The sequence below is a fragment of the Petromyzon marinus genome, unplaced genomic scaffold (genome assembly GCF_048934315.1).
Source record: "Petromyzon marinus isolate PM22_M1 ecotype Great Lakes invasive population unplaced genomic scaffold, UKy_Petmar_22M1.pri1.0 PM_G_Scaffold_36, whole genome shotgun sequence".
Taxonomy (NCBI): domain Eukaryota; kingdom Metazoa; phylum Chordata; class Hyperoartia; order Petromyzontiformes; family Petromyzontidae; genus Petromyzon; species Petromyzon marinus.
Genome location: NW_027422939.1, coordinates 20,287 through 40,303, shown reverse-complemented (window position 1 = coordinate 40,303; position 20,017 = coordinate 20,287). Strand labels below are relative to the sequence as shown.

At 43.8% G+C, this 20,017-nt stretch overlaps 1 protein-coding gene across 7 annotated transcripts in view; it reads right to left on the bottom strand.

Moving 5' to 3' along the window:
* Positions 1–17,042, bottom strand: part of LOC142915867 (heterogeneous nuclear ribonucleoprotein L-like) — a 29,216-nt gene extending 12,174 nt beyond the window's left edge. For 2 of the 7 annotated variants that reach the window (XM_076061495.1, XM_076061501.1), the window contains exons 1-7: positions 16,945–17,042; positions 14,826–15,228; positions 12,857–12,975; positions 10,389–10,626; positions 9,909–9,994; positions 9,681–9,777; positions 7,788–7,857 (exon numbers count right to left, since the gene is read on the bottom strand). In XM_076061495.1, the coding sequence (XP_075917610.1) occupies positions 7,788–7,857; positions 9,681–9,777; positions 9,909–9,994; positions 10,389–10,626; positions 12,857–12,975; positions 14,826–14,948 (733 nt within the window). In that variant the 5' untranslated portion in view covers positions 14,949–15,228; positions 16,945–17,042. Of the gene's footprint in view, positions 1–7,787; positions 7,858–9,680; positions 9,778–9,908; positions 9,995–10,388; positions 10,627–12,856; positions 12,976–14,825; positions 15,229–16,944 lie in introns of those variants that run through there. The other 5 variants (XM_076061496.1, XM_076061497.1, XM_076061499.1 and 2 more) reach the window with 5 other exon arrangements.
* Positions 17,043–20,017: the final 2,975 nt, after the last annotated feature.

Below are 20,017 nucleotides of genomic sequence, written 5' to 3'. Positions count from 1 at the left end.
GGAATTGATGTGGTCGCGGAATTGGTCTAGAGCAGGCTGGCCATGTGGCCAGATGACAAAGGTGTCATCAACGTACCTCTTCCATAAGGTCGGGCGTAGAGTGGCAGTCTGGATGGCGTCAGTTTCAAATTTTTCCATGAATACGTTGGCTACAACCGGAGATAGGGGGGAGCCCATTGGGGTGCCCTCAGTTTGTTTGTAGAAAGTTCCATTCCAGGTGAAGTATGTGTTGGTTAAGCAATGTCTCACCAGGGGGGGTACATCAGTATGCAGTCCTTGATGAACCAGGTCTTCAATGATAGCGATGGTGTCAGGTACTGGGACTTTGGTGAACAAGGACACCACATCAAAACTGACAAGCAGGTCGTTTGGGGACAGGGAAATGTCTTTGATTGTCGATACCAGGTGAGTAGAATTTAGTACCGCAGAGGTGGTTTTTCCAGTGAAAGGTCGCAGTATATCAGCCAGAAAACGTGCCAGTTTGTAGGTGGGGGAGCTGATAGTAGAGACGATGGGACGAATGGGTGTATCTTCTTTGTGTATCTTTGGAAGGCCATATAATCTTGGTGGTCTGGCAGCAGAGGGTTTCAACAAGAACTGTTTGTTCTCATCAATTAATGCTGTTGAATCAGAGATAATTTTGTTCGTTTTTGTGACCAGGCTGTTGGTGGGATCTCTTTTTATTTTTGTATAGCTGCCATCGTTGAGTAGTTCTTGAATTTTGTTGTTATATTCTGTTTTGTCCATGATGACAGTGGCATTGCCTTTGTCGGCTGAGAGAACGACAATATCATCCCTCTTTTTTAATTGAGATAATTCAAAACGTTCGTCTTTGCTGATGTTGCTAGGTGGCAACTTAGCGTTTTTGAGGGTTGCAGCGATTTCAGATCTTGCTACGTCTGCAGAGATGTGACTCAAGCCCTTGAGTGCAACGTCGACATGGGCAATGATATCATTAACCGGTAAGTGTCTCGGTGTGACAGCAAAGTTTAGACCTTTAGCTAAAACGGATTTCAGACCATCAGAAATGGAACTGTTACTGCGATTAATTACGACTTTGTTGACGTCTATCTTTTCGGTGTGTGGATCCGATTTTTTGCTGGAGAGGTGATTGAATTTGGAAATCAAATTGTCCCTACATTTGTTCGACATAGTGGCAGCCGAAGAGGTAGTCATTGTCTACATGTTCCCAATCCGATGTAGACATTGTTGCTGTCAATTTTAAGTGTGATTTGTAGAGTGTCTTGTCTAACTGATCGAGTTCGGTTCGTGTAAGTCTGATTTTTTCCGAGATAAGAGCGAAGCTAGTTCTAGCTAGAATTCGTTTTGCATTGAGAGAAGTTGCAACAGCAGAGGTTAGTGTAAATGCGGTTGGTATTACCTTAGAGTCGCGGCATCTCTTCAGAAAGGTGAGAGACTCGATTAGTTGAGCCTTCTTATCCCGAAGTCTGTTGAATGATCTTAAGGATGTGTGGAATCCCTCCCCGTAGAGGCGGTTAAATTTCGATTTAAAGCTTTCGTGACTGCAATGATTCATCTTCTTTGGTTCTTTCCAGTGGTTACTAAGCCTGAATCCATCTTCTCGATTGAAATTGTCTCTGTGCTTGTATATGTGAATGGCCTCATGAACGAATCTCTCATGGTAGCCAGTTGGTTTGCAAAGAACCTCCGTCTTGGAGAAGTCAATGTCATGTGAGCCCACTGAATTGTAACAGTGATCTGCCACGGCAGAGCAGTTCGTCTTACCGTATTTCAAGTCTGCTTTATGTTCGCGGATGCGGTCAACTAATCGAGTCACTCACCTTTCTGAAGAGATGCCGCGACTCTAAGGTAATACCAACCGCATTTACACTAACCTCTGCTGTTGCAACTTCTCTCAATGCAAAACGAATTCTAGCTAGAACTAGCTTCGCTCTTATCTCGGAAAAAATCAGACTTACACGCACCGAACTCGATCAGTTAGACAAGACACTCTACAAATCACACTTAAAATTGACAGCAACAATGTCTACATCGGATTGGGAACATGTAGACAATGACTACCTCTTCGGCTGCCACTATGTCGAACAAATGTAGGGACAATTTGATTTCCAAATTCAATCACCTCTCCAGCAAAAAATCGGATCCACACACCGAAAAGATAGACGTCAACAAAGTCGTAATTAATCGCAGTAACAGTTCCATTTCTGATGGTCTGAAATCCGTTTTAGCTAAAGGTCTAAACTTTGCTGTCACACCGAGACACTTACCGGTTAATGATATCATTGCCCATGTCGACGTTGCACTCAAGGGCTTGAGTCACATCTCTGCAGACGTAGCAAGATCTGAAATCGCTGCAACCCTCAAAAACGCTAAGTTGCCACCTAGCAACATCAGCAAAGACGAACGTTTTGAATTATCTCAATTAAAAAAGAGGGATGATATTGTCGTTCTCTCAGCCGACAAAGGCAATGCCACTGTCATCATGGACAAAACAGAATATAACAACAAAATTCAAGAACTACTCAACGATGGCAGCTATACAAAAATAAAAAGAGATCCCACCAACAGCCTGGTCACAAAAACGAACAAAATTATCTCTGATTCAACAGCATTAATTGATGAGAACAAACAGTTCTTGTTGAAACCCTCTGCTGCCAGACCACCAAGATTATATGGCCTTCCAAAGATACACAAAGAAGATACACCCCTTCGTCCCATCGTCTCTACTATCAGCTCCCCCACCTACAAACTGGCACGTTTTCTGGCTGATATACTGCGACCTTTCACTGGAAAAACCACCTCTGCGGTACTAAATTCTACTCACCTGGTATCGACAATCAAAGACATTTCCCTGTCCCCAAACGACCTGCTTGTCAGTTTTGATGTGGTGTCCTTGTTCACCAAAGTCCCAGTACCTGACACCATCGCTATCATTGAAGACCTGGTTCATCAAGGACTGCATACTGATGTACCCCCCCTGGTGAGACATTGCTTAACCAACACATACTTCACCTGGAATGGAACTTTCTACAAACAAACTGAGGGCACCCCAATGGGCTCCCCCCTATCTCCGGTTGTAGCCAACGTATTCATGGAAAAATTTGAAACTGACGCCATCCAGACTGCCACTCTACGCCCGACCTTATGGAAGAGGTACGTTGATGACACCTTTGTCATCTGGCCACATGGCCAGCCTGCTCTAGACCAATTCCGCGACCACATCAATTCCATACACCCAGCCATCAGATTTACCATGGAGGTCGAAAAAGATGGCAAACTACCCTTTCTGGATGTCTTAATTAAAAGGAGACATGATGGTTCAATGAGCCACTCTGTCTACAGGAAAGCTACCCATACAGATGCTTACTTGAAACCGGATTCCCACCACCATCCATCCCAGAAGAACTGCCTCATCAAGACTCTATACCAGGGGTCGGGAACCTATGGCTTGCGAGCCAGATGTGGCTCTTTTGATGATTGCATATGGCTCGCAGATAAAACAAAATATTCTCACTTGTTTTAATCCATCCATCGATTTTTCACTGCGCATGTCCTGTTCAGGGCTGCAGGAGCAATTGTCCATTATTTTAATTGGATGATACTGGCCTACGTTTGCCGTTGCTGGGTAAAACAGGTAAACGCCCCCTTTTGAATCAGTCTGAGACTGCGTCTGCTCGGTCATTAGCTCAAAGCTAACCCTTCGACGAAGAAGATGGCGAAAAGAAAAAAAGACGACGAGTATCGTACATTTCAGGACGAATGGACCGAAGAATTCGCCTTTGTGGAGAGAGCGGGTTCTGCGGTGTGTCTAATTTGCAATGACAAAATTACATCGTTGAAACGGTCGAATGTAAAGCGGAACTTCGGCACGCGCCACGCTACCTTTGCATCAAAATACCCTGCGGGAGACAGCAGAAAGAAAGCGTGCCAAGAGCTTCTGAGCAGGGTGCAAGCTAGCCAGCAGCAACTCCGCGTATGGACCCGGCAAGGTGACTATAATTCGGCTAGCTTTGCTGGTTCTTTAGCAATAGTGAGGAATGGAAAACCATTCACAGATGGCGAGTATGCTAAAACGTTCATGCTGGATGTAGCCAATGAACTTTTTGATGATCTTCCGAACAAAGACAAGATAATCAAACGGATACAAGACATGCCTCTGTCGGCAAGAACTGTTCATGATCGTACCATCGTGATGGCAAACAAAGTGGAGGAAACGCAAGTGAAGGACATAAATGCAGCGCCGTTCTTTTCTCTGGCTTTGGATGAGTCAACAGACGTGAGCCATTTGTCGCAGTTCAGCGTGATTGCAAGATATGCTGTTGGTGACACACTGCGCGAAGAAAGTCTTGCTGTTCTGCCATTAAAAGGGTCTACAAGAGGTGAGGATTTATTCAAGTCTTTCATGGAGTTTGCTCAAGAAAAAAGTCTACCTATGGATAAACTTCTCTCAGTGTGTACTGATGGTGCTCCGTGTATGGTGGGGAAAAACAAAGGATTTGTGGCGCTTCTCCATGAACATGAAAATAGACCCATCCTAAGTTTCCATTGCATTATACACCAGGAGGCACTTTGTGCTCAGATGTGTGACAGGCAGTTTGGCGAAGTGATGTCGCTGGTCATTCGTGTGATCAACTTTATTGTTGCCCGAGCCTTAAATGATCGCCAGTTTAAAACACTGCTGGATGAAGTTGTAAATAACTATCCTGGTCTGCTTTTGCACAGCAATGTGCGTTGGTTGTCAAGAGGGAAGGTGCTTAGCCGTTTTGCGGCTTGCCTGAACGAAATCCGGACTTTCCTTGAAATGAAAGGCGTCGGGCATCCTGAGCTAGCCGACACCGAGTGGCTCCTCAAGTTTTACTATCTCGTAGATCTGACTGAACATCTGAACCAGCTCAACGTGAAAATGCAAGGCATTGGAAATACAGTGTTATCCCTTCAACAAGCTGTATTTGCTTTTGAAAACAAGCTGGAGCTTTTCATCACGGATCTTGAAACAGGTCGTTTACTACATTTTGAAAAACTGAGCCAATTTAAAGATGCATGCACAGCAAGTGAGCCCATTCAAAACCTTGATCTCCACCAGCTAGCTGGCTGCACATCCAGTCTCCTACAGTCCTTCAAAGCACGCTTTGGAGAATTTCGTGAGCACACTCGTCTTTTTAAGTTCATCACCCATCCAAACGAGTGTTCACTGAACACAGCCGACCTGAATTACATCCCTGGTGTCTCCGTCAGAGATTTTGAAGCAGAAGTGGCTGACCTGAAGGCCTCAGACATGTGGGTGAATAAGTTCAAGTCACTGAATGAAGATTTGGAAAGAATCACACGACAGAAAGCGGAGTTGGCGAGCAAGCACATGTGGACAGAAATGAAAAAACTCCAACCCGAAGACCAGCTGATTCTCAAAACTTGGAACGCGCTTCCTGTCACATACCACACACTGCAGCGTGTGAGTATTGCTGTATTGACCATGTTTGGATCTACGTATGCATGTGAGAAGTCATTCTCACATCTTAAAAACATCAAGTCCAACCTACGATCACGTTTAACGGATGAAAGCCTCAACGCTTGCATGAAGCTTAACCTCACCAAGTACCAACCCGACTACAAGGTACCAACCCGACTACAAAGACATCAGCAAATCCATGCAGCACCAAAAGTCGCATTAATGGTGAGTGTTATAACAACATTATTTAAAAGAATAAATTCAGAGGCTTATTATACTGACATTTAGTTGAATTCACTTTTAAAATATATTATATGGCTCTCACTGAAATAAATTTCCAAATTTTTTGCTTTCATGGCTCTCTTAGTCAAAAAGGTTCCCGACCCCTGCTCTATACCATAGAGCCCAATGCATTTCCGACCAGGAACACATTACCAGTGAACTCAAGCACGTACACCAGGCTCTCAGGGCTAATGGCTACTCCGACTACACAATCCGCAAAGCCATCACTCCAGTCATGAAGAAGGATCCTCTTGTGGAGCCACTCAAAACCATCACCTTACCCTACATTGCAGGGGTCACTAAAAAGATCTCCAAAATCCTGAATAAACACAAGATCCAGGTCCGATTCAACACAGTACACAAAATCCATGATTTAGTTCCATCTGTAAAAGATGCTCTTCCAGACATACAGTACCCGGGCGTTTACAAACTAAAGTGCCTCTGTGGTAGTAGCTACATTGGAGAAACCAAAAGACATATCTCGGACCGCATCCGCGAACATAAAGCAGACTTGAAACACGGTAAGACGAACTCCTCTGCCGTGGCAGATCACTGTTACAATTCAGTGGGCTCACATGACATTGACTTCTCCAAGACGGAGGTTCTTTGCAAACCAACTGGCTACCATGAGAGATTCGTTCATGAGGCCATTCACATATACAAGCACAGAGACAATTTCAACCGAGAAGATGGATTCAGGCTTAGTAACCACTGGAAAGATGTGTTAAATCATTTCTGTTCTTAATTAATTGTAATTTTACGATGACCTTCAGACCGCAGCTCTTTCGCCAGCATTGCCTCTTAATACCTCTCACACCACGGTTAATGGTATGGTTTACAACATGGAGTATACTAGGGCTTCGCAGCTGTCTCTCTCCCCCTCCTCTGTTCCGACCATGGACGAACTCGTCCGTCTGAACGGGGCCCGTAGCTATCCGTGGTACGGAAATTTGAGGGTAAGAATCCACCCATTTTTTCGCCATATAGCATTGTGATATATAACGACTTATGGTTGGTAGCTTAGCTGATTGGAGAATATAGAGTTTATTGATAACATGAAGGTAATTTATATTTTAGTTTTTATTGGTTCACTATATAGTACTGTGAATAGCTCAGATGTGTAGTCATTTCTGTGACCAGTCACTAGCAAATCACCCAGTTATTTCAATGCTAAATTCGCCTAGTTATTTCAATGCTAAATTCTCCTGTTTGATTTGTACTAAGTGCCTCGGTGAATGTGTATGCTCTGACTTCAACGTAACTATTTCTGTAGCAGTTACAAGCGAATCACTCAGCCATTTCAATGCTAAATTCTATGCTAATCCCATTGTCAAGGGGTGCCTCTGCGGATGTGTATGCCTTAACTTAGCTATTTCAATGCTAAATTCTATGCTAATTCCTTTTAACAATGGGTGCCTCTGCGGATGTGTATGCTTTAACTTTTAACATAGCTATTTCTGTGACCAGTCACAAGCTAATCATTCAGCCATTTCAATGCTAAATTTTATGCTAATTCCTTTGTCAAGTCTCTTTGTTCCTCTCACACAGCTTAAAAGCCGTGATCTGAACGTGGCTCTCTCACTCCAGCGCTGTCCTACCAGACAGTCTCGCCCCCTTCACCTGATGAAGGCCGCTTGTGTTGTGGCCGAAACGTCGTGAGAATATTATTGTGTTATTTTATTTTATCAATTTATTATTTTATTCTCATTCTACGTGACTTTACCGAAAGAACCAAAGAAGACAAGTTCTGTAGATTGTAAACAGTACACCAATGTGCTTCAAGACAACCAAGTGTCTACAGGTGTGACATTTTTCTGCAACCAAAATCTCAAGTGCAGAAGCTGCATTATCCTCTTGAGAACGCTCCAAACTTCCCCCTCTACTTGGCCACGGATCTTCAAGTATAACACGGCAAAGCCGGCTGCGTACAGAAATAGTCAATGCCTGTTTCATCACGCCGTGCACACCCCCCACCCCTTGCGTTAAAAACGTCACCCCCCCCCCCCCACACACCGAGGGCTCACCACCACCAGCTGTCGAGAGAGCGCGGCTCTGATATGCTCAATATTGGTCTTACCTTGCTTGAGGCCAGGGTTGGTGAAGTCCCAGGTCTCAGAGTCATTTTTAAACACATTCAGACGCGTCGCCTGTAAAGAGGACACAGCAGGGGGAAAAGATAAACATTATTCGTGGCCAGCATATAGGGCATAGATGCTCGGAAAAAAATTATATAACTTTAGAACCTTCTTTGGTTCTTTCGGTAAAGTCATCACGTAGAATGAGGATAAAATAATAAACTAAAACAATAAAAGTCTCACGACGTTTCGCCACAACACAAGTGGCCTTCTTCAGGTGAAAGGAAGAAACCTATATTCTTAGTTTTTTCGGTAAAGTCACGTTGAAGAGAAACAACAAAATAACAAAATATATATAAAACAATAAAAAATTCTCACGACGTTTCGACCATAACTCAAACGGTCATCATCAGGTGTGTCGGTTTGCATGCAAACCGACACACCTGATCATGCAAACCGACACACCTGATGATGACCGTTTGAGTTATGGTCGAAACGTCGTGAGAATTTTTTATTGTTTTATATATATTTTGTTATTTTGTTGTTTCTCTTCAACGTGACTTTACCGAAAAAACTAAGAATATGAATTACTGCAGTCACGAAAGTTTTAAATCAGGAAGAAACCTGTCGTCCCGACCTTGTGTTGTGGCCGAAACGTCGTGAGAATTTTATTGTGTTATTTTATTATTTTATTCTCATTCTACGTGGTGGTGACTTTACCTGAAAGAACCAAAGAAGATGAATCCTTGCAGTCACGAAAGCTTTAAATCGAAACTTTAGAACCATTTAAAATGTACAAGCATAATAATTATTAAGCAAGTCATTACCCCCGAGACAATTACGGCATGCAACTTGCGGTGAAACCGAGGTACTTAACGCAACCCTTCACCTCCTGGGAGATGAATGAATAAAAGCTGCCACACGTAGGAAGTCAACGGTAAGCTAAACTTTCGCGCCGTACGTAGCAAAAGCGTGCTTCTTCTTTGGTTTTGCAGTCACGAAAGCTTTAAATCGAAATAAAAGCGTGCTTATCGGAGTTGTGGGAAACAGTGGCCATTCTGCCACCGTTTTTTTTTTAAGATCACGTGTTGATTATCCCTCTTCGTTGGAACAAGCTCCCTTCGTGTTTGCAGATAAAAATTGCTAACCCTCGGTGGCCTATTTAAATTCCAAACTTGTTTAATTGCACATAAGTTTGGCATGCTTTGCCTAACTTGGTATTATTTATTCGCGGTGTTCCTCGTGTACTGTGAAGCGTTAGCCTTGATCGTATACCTCAAAAATGTTGAAGTGCCATAACCCCGTTATGAAAATGATGCATTCGTTATTACTGTTCTGTAATTTTATTTCCTGCTAACAATGTAACATCTCCCCTCAAGTACTCTGCAGGTCTCGCAAAGCAGCCTATGGCTGAATGTTAATCACCCGTCACCAAATAAAATTGAATTAAAAACCAACTCTACCCTTCCCACTGGATGCGAATTTTCCACTAACTGGCTCAGGGCACTGGCTCAGATGAGAACCACCCTCACGGTAATATCAATTAGGAAAAGTTTGACTTTAGACAACGGCAAGGATGACCGTCATGCACAATGGGTTGTTGTAGGTTGTGCGGCTGTGTGGTGGGCAGCTGTAAAACCCACTGGGTGCATTGTATTTCTATGCTGCCACAAAATATGCTACACTCCTTTACCCCGCACACAAGTCAAATAACCCCACAACAGGCGTCGAGTGCGGAAGCCCTCATCTGGCAATGAATTGCCGTGTGTATTCAGCATTATTTGCTCACCAAAGTGGTCAATTCAGAATATTAAATTAATCTTTGGTCTGCGGGTGAAAAAACCCAGGTTGTGGTGCACACACTTGTGAATGTACAAAGTATCGGTTGTACTTGCCCTCGCATAGTCCACTATAAGAGTACAGCAGCCCGAATAGATGTCTGCTCCATTCAGAGATGAGTTCGCTCTCTCGGCGCTCTCAACCGAAACAAACGTGGCCAAAAATTAAGGAAAACACGACCATTTCATTTTAAAAACAATACATTTAGCATCTCCAAAATAACACGTAAAATTACGTGAATGGCGGACATGTCGTTACGGTTATGCATCTCGTTGAAAGGATATTCCACAAAGGCCTGCAGGCCATTCTTCCTGAAGATCACAATGCGTTGCAGAGGCCCAAATGGTTTGCAAATGTTGTAAAGCACATCCTGCAGGACCACATGGAGCACACAAACGCAGCGAGGTGATTTTGCACGCATTACCAAGTAAATTTGAAAAGCTTTTTTTCCAGTGAATTTTTAAGATCGAGCCATACAGGACATCAACGCTTTCCAAAATCAACATTAGGTCTATATATATTTTTTTTATTCAATGCCATTGGTAGACTTCAAAGCACAAACAAAAAACACGACTTCAATTGCCTCAAATGAACCAAAGGATCGATGTAATTTCCTTAGCAAAGCCATTCACTGTAATCCAAAACGGACATAATTTCACTCGTAAAAATGAAACACACGTGTGTGTGCGCGCGTGTGCGCATGGCACACCCGACAAATTATTCACGAGTGAATGTCCAGCTGCTGTGAGCGTAACAATGCCCACCGTGGTGATGGGGTAGATGGGGTTGAGGATGGTGAAGAGCAGGACGTGGTTGCTGTTGCCGTTATCCCCCGGGACGCCAGGGCGCCAAAGCTTCTGGCTGGTAGAGAAGTTAAAATAGGCCGGCTGCCCGCACACGTAGACGGAGCCCGTGGACGAGTAGTCGACGCAGCTGCGGGAGCTCTCCGGGTCTTCAAACTCCACCAGCGCCTGCCGCGTCTTGGGCATCATCACCACGTAGCTGCACGGAGGGAGCGATTCAAACGAGTGCCGTTATTCAAAGATGTGGCCGACTTTAAAATGCGTGCCTGTTGTTGATGTTAAACACGAGGTTGGTCTGCTCCAAGTCACCTCATTTGATCTCAAGAAATGTTTCAATGCATGCAACGGAGTGGAGACTGGTTGGATGCAGGTTAGATGCCACGTCCCATTTCAGTTTGGCAGTGTAGTGCGTTGGAATTGAATGTACTGTAACAATATAATTAGATTTAGAATACATCTTGAGGGTAATGTAGTCTTCTTCTGTCGATGTATCACCTGATAAAGGAAGCCTCTTCAAACGTACATAAACAAGGTATGTGTGCACCATTTCAATACAAGATATTAATTTTTAACACGGTTACTAATCACATTTGAACGTGTGCCGCTTTTGTCAGACGGCACAACAAAAGCAGCAGCGGCACTTTAATTCGGAGGGAATTCGTGACTTGGAAAAATTGAAAAACAAACGGTTTTTTGTTTCGATTTAAAGCTTTCGTGACTGCAAGGATTAATCTTCTTTGGTTCTTTCGGTAAAGTCACCAACACGTAGAATGAGAATAAAATAATACAATAAAATAACACAATTCTCACGACGTTTCGGCCACAACACAAGTGGCCTTCATCAGGTGAAGGGACGAGACTGTCCCATTTCAGTTTGGCAGTCTCGTCCCTTCACCTGATGAAGGCCGCTTGTGTTGTAGCCCGAAACGTCGTGAGAATTTTATCGTGTTATTTTAAGTTTTATTAATTTATTATTTTATTCTCATTCTACGCGGTGGTGACTTTACCGAAAGAACCCCAAAGAAGATGAAGCAGTTTTTGTTTGGTCACTTCAGGCTGTAAAGGCCCCGAGTAAGCCACGCACGGCGTCGCCGATCACGCCGTGACGTGGGCAACACCGCGCCCTCTCGTCCACCGCCACACGCGGCCACGGCTTTTTATTTACGGAAGTGGTTCTTGAGCTTTAACCTGCAGCCTTGCCACCCCCCCTTTGGTTCTCAATATTTTTTTTAAAACGTACAATGTTTATTAATTTAGAGGTTTGATGGAACAAAGTAGCGGTGTTTACGTGCCCGTGCTCAATGTGTTTCGATGATTTACCTTGTTAAAAATAATCTGGCATGTCTTGCGCCCCCAGAAAGGGCATCTCCCACCCCGTGCTTAAGAACCATCGAGTATTTTCGTGTTATGCAATTTCTTGAGTTGTCGAAGCGAAAATCGGTAATATTCGAATTTCCAAGGTCCAAGTTCACTCCACGTCCGCAAACACCACCACCACAACAATAATAACAATAACAACAATAATAACAACAATAATAATAACAATAATAACACCAATAATAATAACAACTATAATAACAATAATCTTTGTTTTTTTCGGTAAAGTCACGTATAAATAAGAAATAATAAAATAACATAATAGCGTACGACGTTTCGGTTGCAACACAAGCAGCCATCATCAGGTACAGAAGAGCTAAATTTACGAGAGAGGGGAGACACATAACCTCAGATGTATATACAGACACCCAAGTAGGGGGGAACTAACACCGACACAATAGGGGACACAGAGAGAGAAGCATACCAAACAAACAAGAGTTTAGCAGAATTTGGAAACCAAATAAAGCAACACAGACGGTCGGTCAAAACACAATTAACGCAAAGCCTGGTTGATTACGTTATTTCAAAGATTGCTAAATTGCAAGTTAAGTATGAAATTTAAGATACAGATGGCACACACACACATAGACATTCAAGTAGAGCGGACCAGCACAGGTACAAGCACACAGTGAAGTCGCCTTAAATAGGCAGAGAAGGCAAGGCTGAGAGACAATGGGACATATTAGCATGAGAAGGCAAGGCTGAGAGACAATGGGACATTTTAGCATGAGGTATGCATAGAGCAAAGTGGAGCACGGCAGCAAACATTCGGAAGCACCAAGACCGACACACAGGCAGAGACAGCACAGAGAAACAAATCCAAGCACAGACACAAAGGCAGATACACAAGCAGAGACAACACACAGACAACACAAGACAACACAAAGACAGACACAAAGATACAGACCTTATACCTCCCCGTAGAGGCGGTTTAAACTTGGTTCAAAGCTTTCGTGACTGCAGGAATTAATCTTTGGTGTTTTCGGTAAACAACAATAATAATAATACAGCTTCCTTCCCCATGCGGGCAACGGTCACCACCGACTGGTCACCTGACTAGGCCAAAGTGCCGCACGGCCTCCACGAGGTCCGACTCGAGGGCTGTGTCCAAGAGTCCCCGCACGTGAACCACAGCCGACGGTGGGGGCTTGTGTGGGTCCTCAAACGTGTCCTGTGCACGTCGGCAAGGAAGCAAACTCAACACGACTATTGTGCAAAGCTGTTGTTTCCTCCTATACCGAGAAGACAGTTTTCAGTTTCATTTATTTGGTATAGCCCTGTGAGCCATTCGGCTCTTGAATCGGGTGCAACCGCAACAAACAAAAACATGAACAAGAAAAACATCTTACAGTGATTATTTGACTGTGCAAACAGAAAATCCAGGAAAAAACAGCAAAATAATCCTTGAAATAGCACCGTACACCAACGCTGTGTGCAAAAATCCCAGTGGGATCCAAGTCTAACAACAACAACCACAAGACAACTTAGATTAAGGCCATCAGTCTAACTCCATACTACAACAAAACAAACATGGCCAAACCATAAAACTTTTTCAAAATCACCAAAATAAAGCCACGGCTAACATCGCCGGCAAGTGATATCGGAGCAGATGCAGACACTTGCATTAAAGGGGTTTTTAAATCTGCATCCGTTTGGCAAAAAATGTCCATAGCTCAGTGCCATCATTTCAGTAATTGCTAAGAACGTTCGCGAGTTTAACTTTAAATCTAAACGGCCCTCGAGTTTCAAACTCTGGAACTCGCATCCCCCACCGCCAGGTGCGCTTTTGTAGACGCTGTAAAGTTTTATTATTCCGCAAAGTTTTTAATCACATTGGGGAGGGTCGAAGAGCTACCCCACGACGCCATCGCGTGGGACATTTAACACATCGGTATTTTAACTTAATTAGTATTTTAACTTTTGATTTAAAGCTTTCGTGACTGCAGGGATTAATATTCTTGGTTCTTCCGGTAAAGTCACCACGTAGAAGGGAAACAATAAAATAATAAAAATATAAAACAATACAATTCTCACGACGTTTTGACTGCAACACAAGAAGCAATCATCGTCAGGTGTGAAAACCACAGCAAGAAAATTTGAATAAAAGTGGCGTTTTTTTAACGTCAGCACCACGGAGAGCGATTTGAGAGTTTGTTCAGATGGACGAGTCCATCTATGTTCTGAAAAGAGGAGGGGGGAGACGAAAATAATGGATGCGGTCTGAAAGCCACCGTAAGCGTGAACAATTAAGACCCGAAATGGTTTATCAAATCCTTCCAATGATTGCTAAGCCAGAATCCATCTTCTCGGTTGAAATTGTCTCTGTGCTTGTATATGTGGATAGCCTCATGAACGAATCTCTCCTGGTAGGCAATGTTTTTATTCGTGGTCCGCCAGGAAGTGTCTAACTGTGTCGTTGGCCTGACTGGATGTGCTTCACGTAATGTTGTTTCAGGTTTGTTGAATTCTCGTCTCTCATCTTTTGCTGTATTTACCTCCGTGATTTGTTCTTGACACCTGATGAAGATCGCTTGCGTTGTGATCGAAACGTCGTGATTGTTTTCTGTTTTAATATAATTTTATTGTATTTCTACATACGTGACTTTACCGAAAAAAACAATGAGTAATGTTTTTATTGTTTCATATTTTTTTATTATTTTAGTTCAGTGCAAAGAGAATACACACCCTTAGAAGAGAAAACGCCGTATAAAAAAATTACACTGGAAATAGCCCAAAGTGTTAACGAACACGAAATCCACGTTTACCAAAACGCGTTTTACTGAACGTAAGCAGAGCCTAGCGATGCTGTGGTCCGCGTGGTCCATCCCCAACACCAACAACGAGAAGCTCTTCGCAACGGCACTGGAATCTGCGAGTTACAAAGCTAAACAATCACGTTAAATAATATAAACACGGCTGGTGGTGGTGGTGGCACGTCGCCTGAGTGAAGCCTCTGGCCCAGGCCTCACAACGAGGCTCTGGGCGAGGAGTAAAATAAACATCTTCTCGTTATAAAAACACCTCGTCAAGTCGCTCGTCACTGACGCTCACCATCGCGCCCGCCTGGACGCGGTCGTTGCCTTCGCCATTGACTCCCAGGCGCTTGGCCGCGTGCCGGGCGGCGGAGGCGGCGGTGGTCAACATCGTCGTGATGGCGTGGAGCGCCGGAGGGAATCGATTCGCGATCCTGTCGCTAAAATCGACGACTGCGCGGATCGCCGAGCGTCAGCGGCAGCAGCGGGCGGCGGCGGCGGGGCGATTCCAACGCGTGACATCGATTCTCGGATCGATGTGTCCTCTGGCGATGTTCGCGCGGCTTGGTGTGACCCCACAGCCACTCGTCACGTGACGCCTCTCTCGGCCGACTGGGGCCGGCGACGGAGATTTGAAGCAGTCGTGGGCCTCCCCCTAGGTCGGACTCGGACTACAATTAAATTTGATTATATTTTTATAATATTAAATAAATAATAATAAAAATGATACATAAAAGTACTCAAATTTGATTATTGTAAAATCATTATAAATAAATAAAAATAACTTAAAAATAATCTAATTTGATTACTTTTAAATAAGAATAAATTAAAAAAAACAAATTTGATTATTTTTAAAATAAGCATAAATAAATAAAAATGTATAAACTAAAATAATGAAATGTAATTATTATTAAATAATAAACAAATATACATTATATGTTAAAATAATCAAATTGGATTATTAAATAATAATGAATAAATATGAAAATAATTGCCCAATTTCGATCACTTTTACATAATAAATAAAGGCAGAAATATTTAATTAATAATTTCGCCTTTCTTTATAACCTAATTTTAATATTTTAAAGTAATAATAAATAAAACTTACAAATAATCACATTTGATTATTTCAAATAATAAATATATAACATTTCGTTTAAAATTTAACTAAGCAAATTTGATTATATTTAAATAAGAATAAATAAATAAAAATAATCAAATTTGATTATTATATGAATTAAAAAAAGAGGGATTACATTGTCATCCTCTCAGCCGACAAGGTCAACGCCACTGTCATCATGGATAAAATAGAATATAACAACAAAATTCAAGAATTACTCAATGATGGTAGCTATACAAAAATAAAAAGAGATCCCACCAACAGCCTCGTCATACAAACCAAAATCATTTCTGATTCAACCACATTAATTGATCAAACCAAACAGTTATCTTTGAAACCTTCTGCTGCCAGGCCACCAAGATTATACGGCTTACCAAAAATACATCAAGTAGATACACCCCTTTGTCCCTTCGTCTCTACTACAGTGAGGGAAAAAAGTATTTGATCCCCTGCTGATTTTGTATGTTTGCCCACTGACTCAACACCGCACCATAGACTCAACACTGCCCATAGACTCAACACTGCACCATAGACTCAACACTGCACCATAGACTCAACACTGCACCATAGACTCAACACTGCACCATAGACTCAACACTGCTACCCATAGACTCAACACTGCACCATAGACTCAACACTGCACCATAGACTCAACACTGTACTATAGACTCAGCACTGCACCATAGACTCAACACCGCACCATAGACTCAACACTGCACCATAGACTCAGCACTGCACCATAGACTCAACACCGCACCATAGACTCAACACTGCCCACTGACTCAACACTGCACCATAGACTCAACACCGCACCATAGACTCAACACTGCCCACTGACTCAACACTGCACCATAGACTCAACACCGCACCATAGACTCAACACTGCCCACTGACTCAAAACTGCACCATAGACTCAACACTGCACCATAGACTCAACACTGCACCATAGACTCAACACTGCACCATAGACTCAGCACTGTCCCATAGACTCAACACTACCCATAGGGGGATCCCTGCCTAGGGGGTGTGAGGGGTCAAGGAGATCCCTGCCTAGGGGGTGTGAGGGGTCAGGGGGATCCCTGCCTAGGGGTGTGAGGGGTCAAGGGGATCCCTGCCTAGGAGTGTGAGGGGTCAAGGGGATCCCTGCCTAGGGGTGTGAGGGGTCAAGGGGATCCCTGCCTAGGGGTGTGAGGGGTCAAGGGGATCCCTACCTAGGGGGTGTGAGGGGTCAAGGGGATCCCTGCCTAGGGGGTGTGAGGGGTTTTACCGGCACGAAGTTTTCGCCGAGGCTTCGCGGTCCGCCCCTCTAGGCCGCTGTAACTTTATTGACACCACGTGGTGGCTGTAACTTTATTGACACCACGTGGTGGCTGTAAACTTTACTGACACCACGTGGTGGCTGTAACTTTAGTGACACCACGCGGTTCCTGTAACTTTATTGACACCACGTGGTGTCTGTAACTTTATTGACACCACGTGTGTCACTATGTGTGTCGCTGTGTCACTGTTTGTGTACACTGTGTGTGTGTACACTGTGTGTCACTGTGTGTGTGTACACTGTGTGTGTACACTGTGTGTGTGTACACTGTGTGTGTGTACTGTGTGTCACTGTGTGTCACTCTGTGTACACTGTGTGTGTGTACTCTGTGTCACTGTGTGTGTGTCGCTGTGTCACTGTGTGTGGGGAGCGATAGTGTAGCGGTTAGCGCGCTGCGCTATGAACCTGGCGACCTGGGTTCGATTCCCGCTCACGGCCAACACCAGTGACGATTTTCTGAACCGGTCCCGGGCTTCCCCTAGGTCGACTCAGCCTAAAATGAGTACCTGGTGCGGTGTGTAAACATTGCCACTAGGGAGACAAAGGCGGTCGGGCGTGGTGCTGGGGACCCACCCCCTCGTGTACCGTTCAGGCCTTCATAGGTGCTCGCTAACAGCACTTGCTCCTATAGTCTAAGGCTATATGGGGGATCTTTGTATCTTTGTTTTTGTCACTGTGTGTCGCTGTGTCACTGTTTGTGTACACTGTGTGTGTGTACACTGTGTTTGTGTACACTGTGTGTATACACTGTGTGTGTGTACACTGTGTGTGTACACTGTGTATACACTGTGTGTGTACACTGTGTGTGTGTACACTGTGTGTGTACACTGTGTATACACTGTGTGTGTACACTGTGTGTGTGTGTACTGTGTGTACACTGTGTGTGTGTACACTGTGTGTGTGTGCACTGTGTGTGTACAGTGTATATACTGTGTGTGTGTACACTGTGTGTGTGTACACTGTGTGTATACACTGTGTGTACACTGTGTATAAACTGTGTGTGTACACTGTTTGTGTCCACATTGAACCGAACCCCCTGCAAGGCCATCCACTTAACGACGAGAGAAAATTCACACGAAATGTCCTTTTCAATGAAGTCTTCCACATGTAAATTGATACAAGCTTTTAATGAAGAAATAAAATCATCTAATTCAAAACACAACACAATTCAAAGATGTTTCATTTTAAAACTTCAAAACGGAGCATGGGGTATTTGCGTGAATGCGTCCTTCGTGTGCAAATGTTGTGACTTTCCTGGCCTGAAGGCCGTCAATGTGTTGGACCCTTATTGGTGCACAATGTCTCAACAACCGCAGTGGGGTTTGCTTCAAGTGATAGGTACGAACATCCAGACGTCAATCAGCAAGGAGCACTTCTAGTCCCAGTTAGACAAAATCCACGTCAACACGTAAGACAAAACTACAATTCGTGTTGTAGAGAATGTACCTCCTCCTATACGTGTAACTTTCAAGTGGTATGCCTTGTAACTGATGAATGATCCGAGCGTGCTACCTATTTCAAAGACAATGAGTTGCTCCAGAGGCAGACGCTTCGTGAAACACAAAAGTACCCTTTGACCTGTATCACAAGAACAACGGGTCTCACCCCAGTTCTCTGTACAGGTTACTTCCAAAACACACACACACTTTGTCCTAACATCACTTATTCAATGTGTGACCCTCAGACAAAATGTTACATGTACGCGCACAATCAGACAAGTATTAATTCTAAATTATTGACGGGCATATTAACATTGAATTACTGCAGCGAAATTGACTGCATCACGTTACATCGTATTAACAAGAAGTTATTTTACAAATACGCACCGTCTGCTTAACAGTGTATGTACAACGTACTATTGTTGCGTCATTCAAAACGAGTAGGCCGTTGCATGCTGGCGTCTGGGTCAAAATGTAGCAAATTCTAAACATTACGCTACAAATAATAAATCACGGCGTTTTGATGGCAACACAAGCAATCGTCATCAGGTGGGACAAGCACAGCAGCAATAAGAAGAAACTGCTGGAGTAGGCGCCTACTACTTCAGCAGTTCCTCTTGCTGTGGTTGTCCCACCTGATGACGATTGCTTGTGTTGTGATCTAAATGCCGTGATCTGTTTTGTTTCTACCCACGTGGTGACTTTACCGAAATAACTCAAGAGTGTGGATTCCTGCAGTTACGAAAGCTTCGAATCCAGATTGCCTACAAACTACACAACTGAGATGACGCATCAATCATTGCCCCCTACTGACAGGCTCTTGTCTACATGCAGGCTGGTGCAGGGCCACGACCTTGTGCCACACAGGGGCAGCTGCTACTTGGGGATGCTCTTCGAGTGTTTCAGACAAGGTACGACACGAAACTTTGAGTTGCTGAGGCGATAAAGCAAGCAACGTGTAAATGCAATTGTTATAACATAGTGAATGCTTGGGAGCTTATTGTCTCTCGCTCCTGGTTACAGATCTACCCAACCCATGGGCCCACAAAGTGTTCAACTTCACGTTCTTGTCATTAAAGGCCTGTGACAAAGGTGCATCTATTGGAGCGACATCGTCTCTGGCTTACACATCTACCGGGTCTCCACTTGACTTTGTATTGTCTCGGAGGAAGTCCACCCACACCTCCACTTCCACAAACTGCTGGGAGTTGCCTCGCTCTGCCTCACAGTCAGAATTCTCCTCCTGCTTCACGATGTGAAGGTCCCATTTTGGAGTTGAATCTTCACCTTCACATTTTACCTTCACGTCTTCGCTCTTCACCATCACTTCTTCTCTCTTCACCATCACCTCTTCATATTTCACTTCGATACCTTTAATCGTGTCCAAGCTGGGATTTTCTTCCGGTTCTTGTTTCATGAGGGATGGGCTCATGATGGCACTTTGACTTTCACAAGCTGATTTCAGACTCCACTCCTTGTGAATCTTCTGATGCTTCTGTGTTTTCTGGTGTACTTGAAGATGTTGTTGCTGTGAAAAAGTTATCCCGCACGGAGTGCACTTGAAGGGTTTCTCTCCCGTGTGT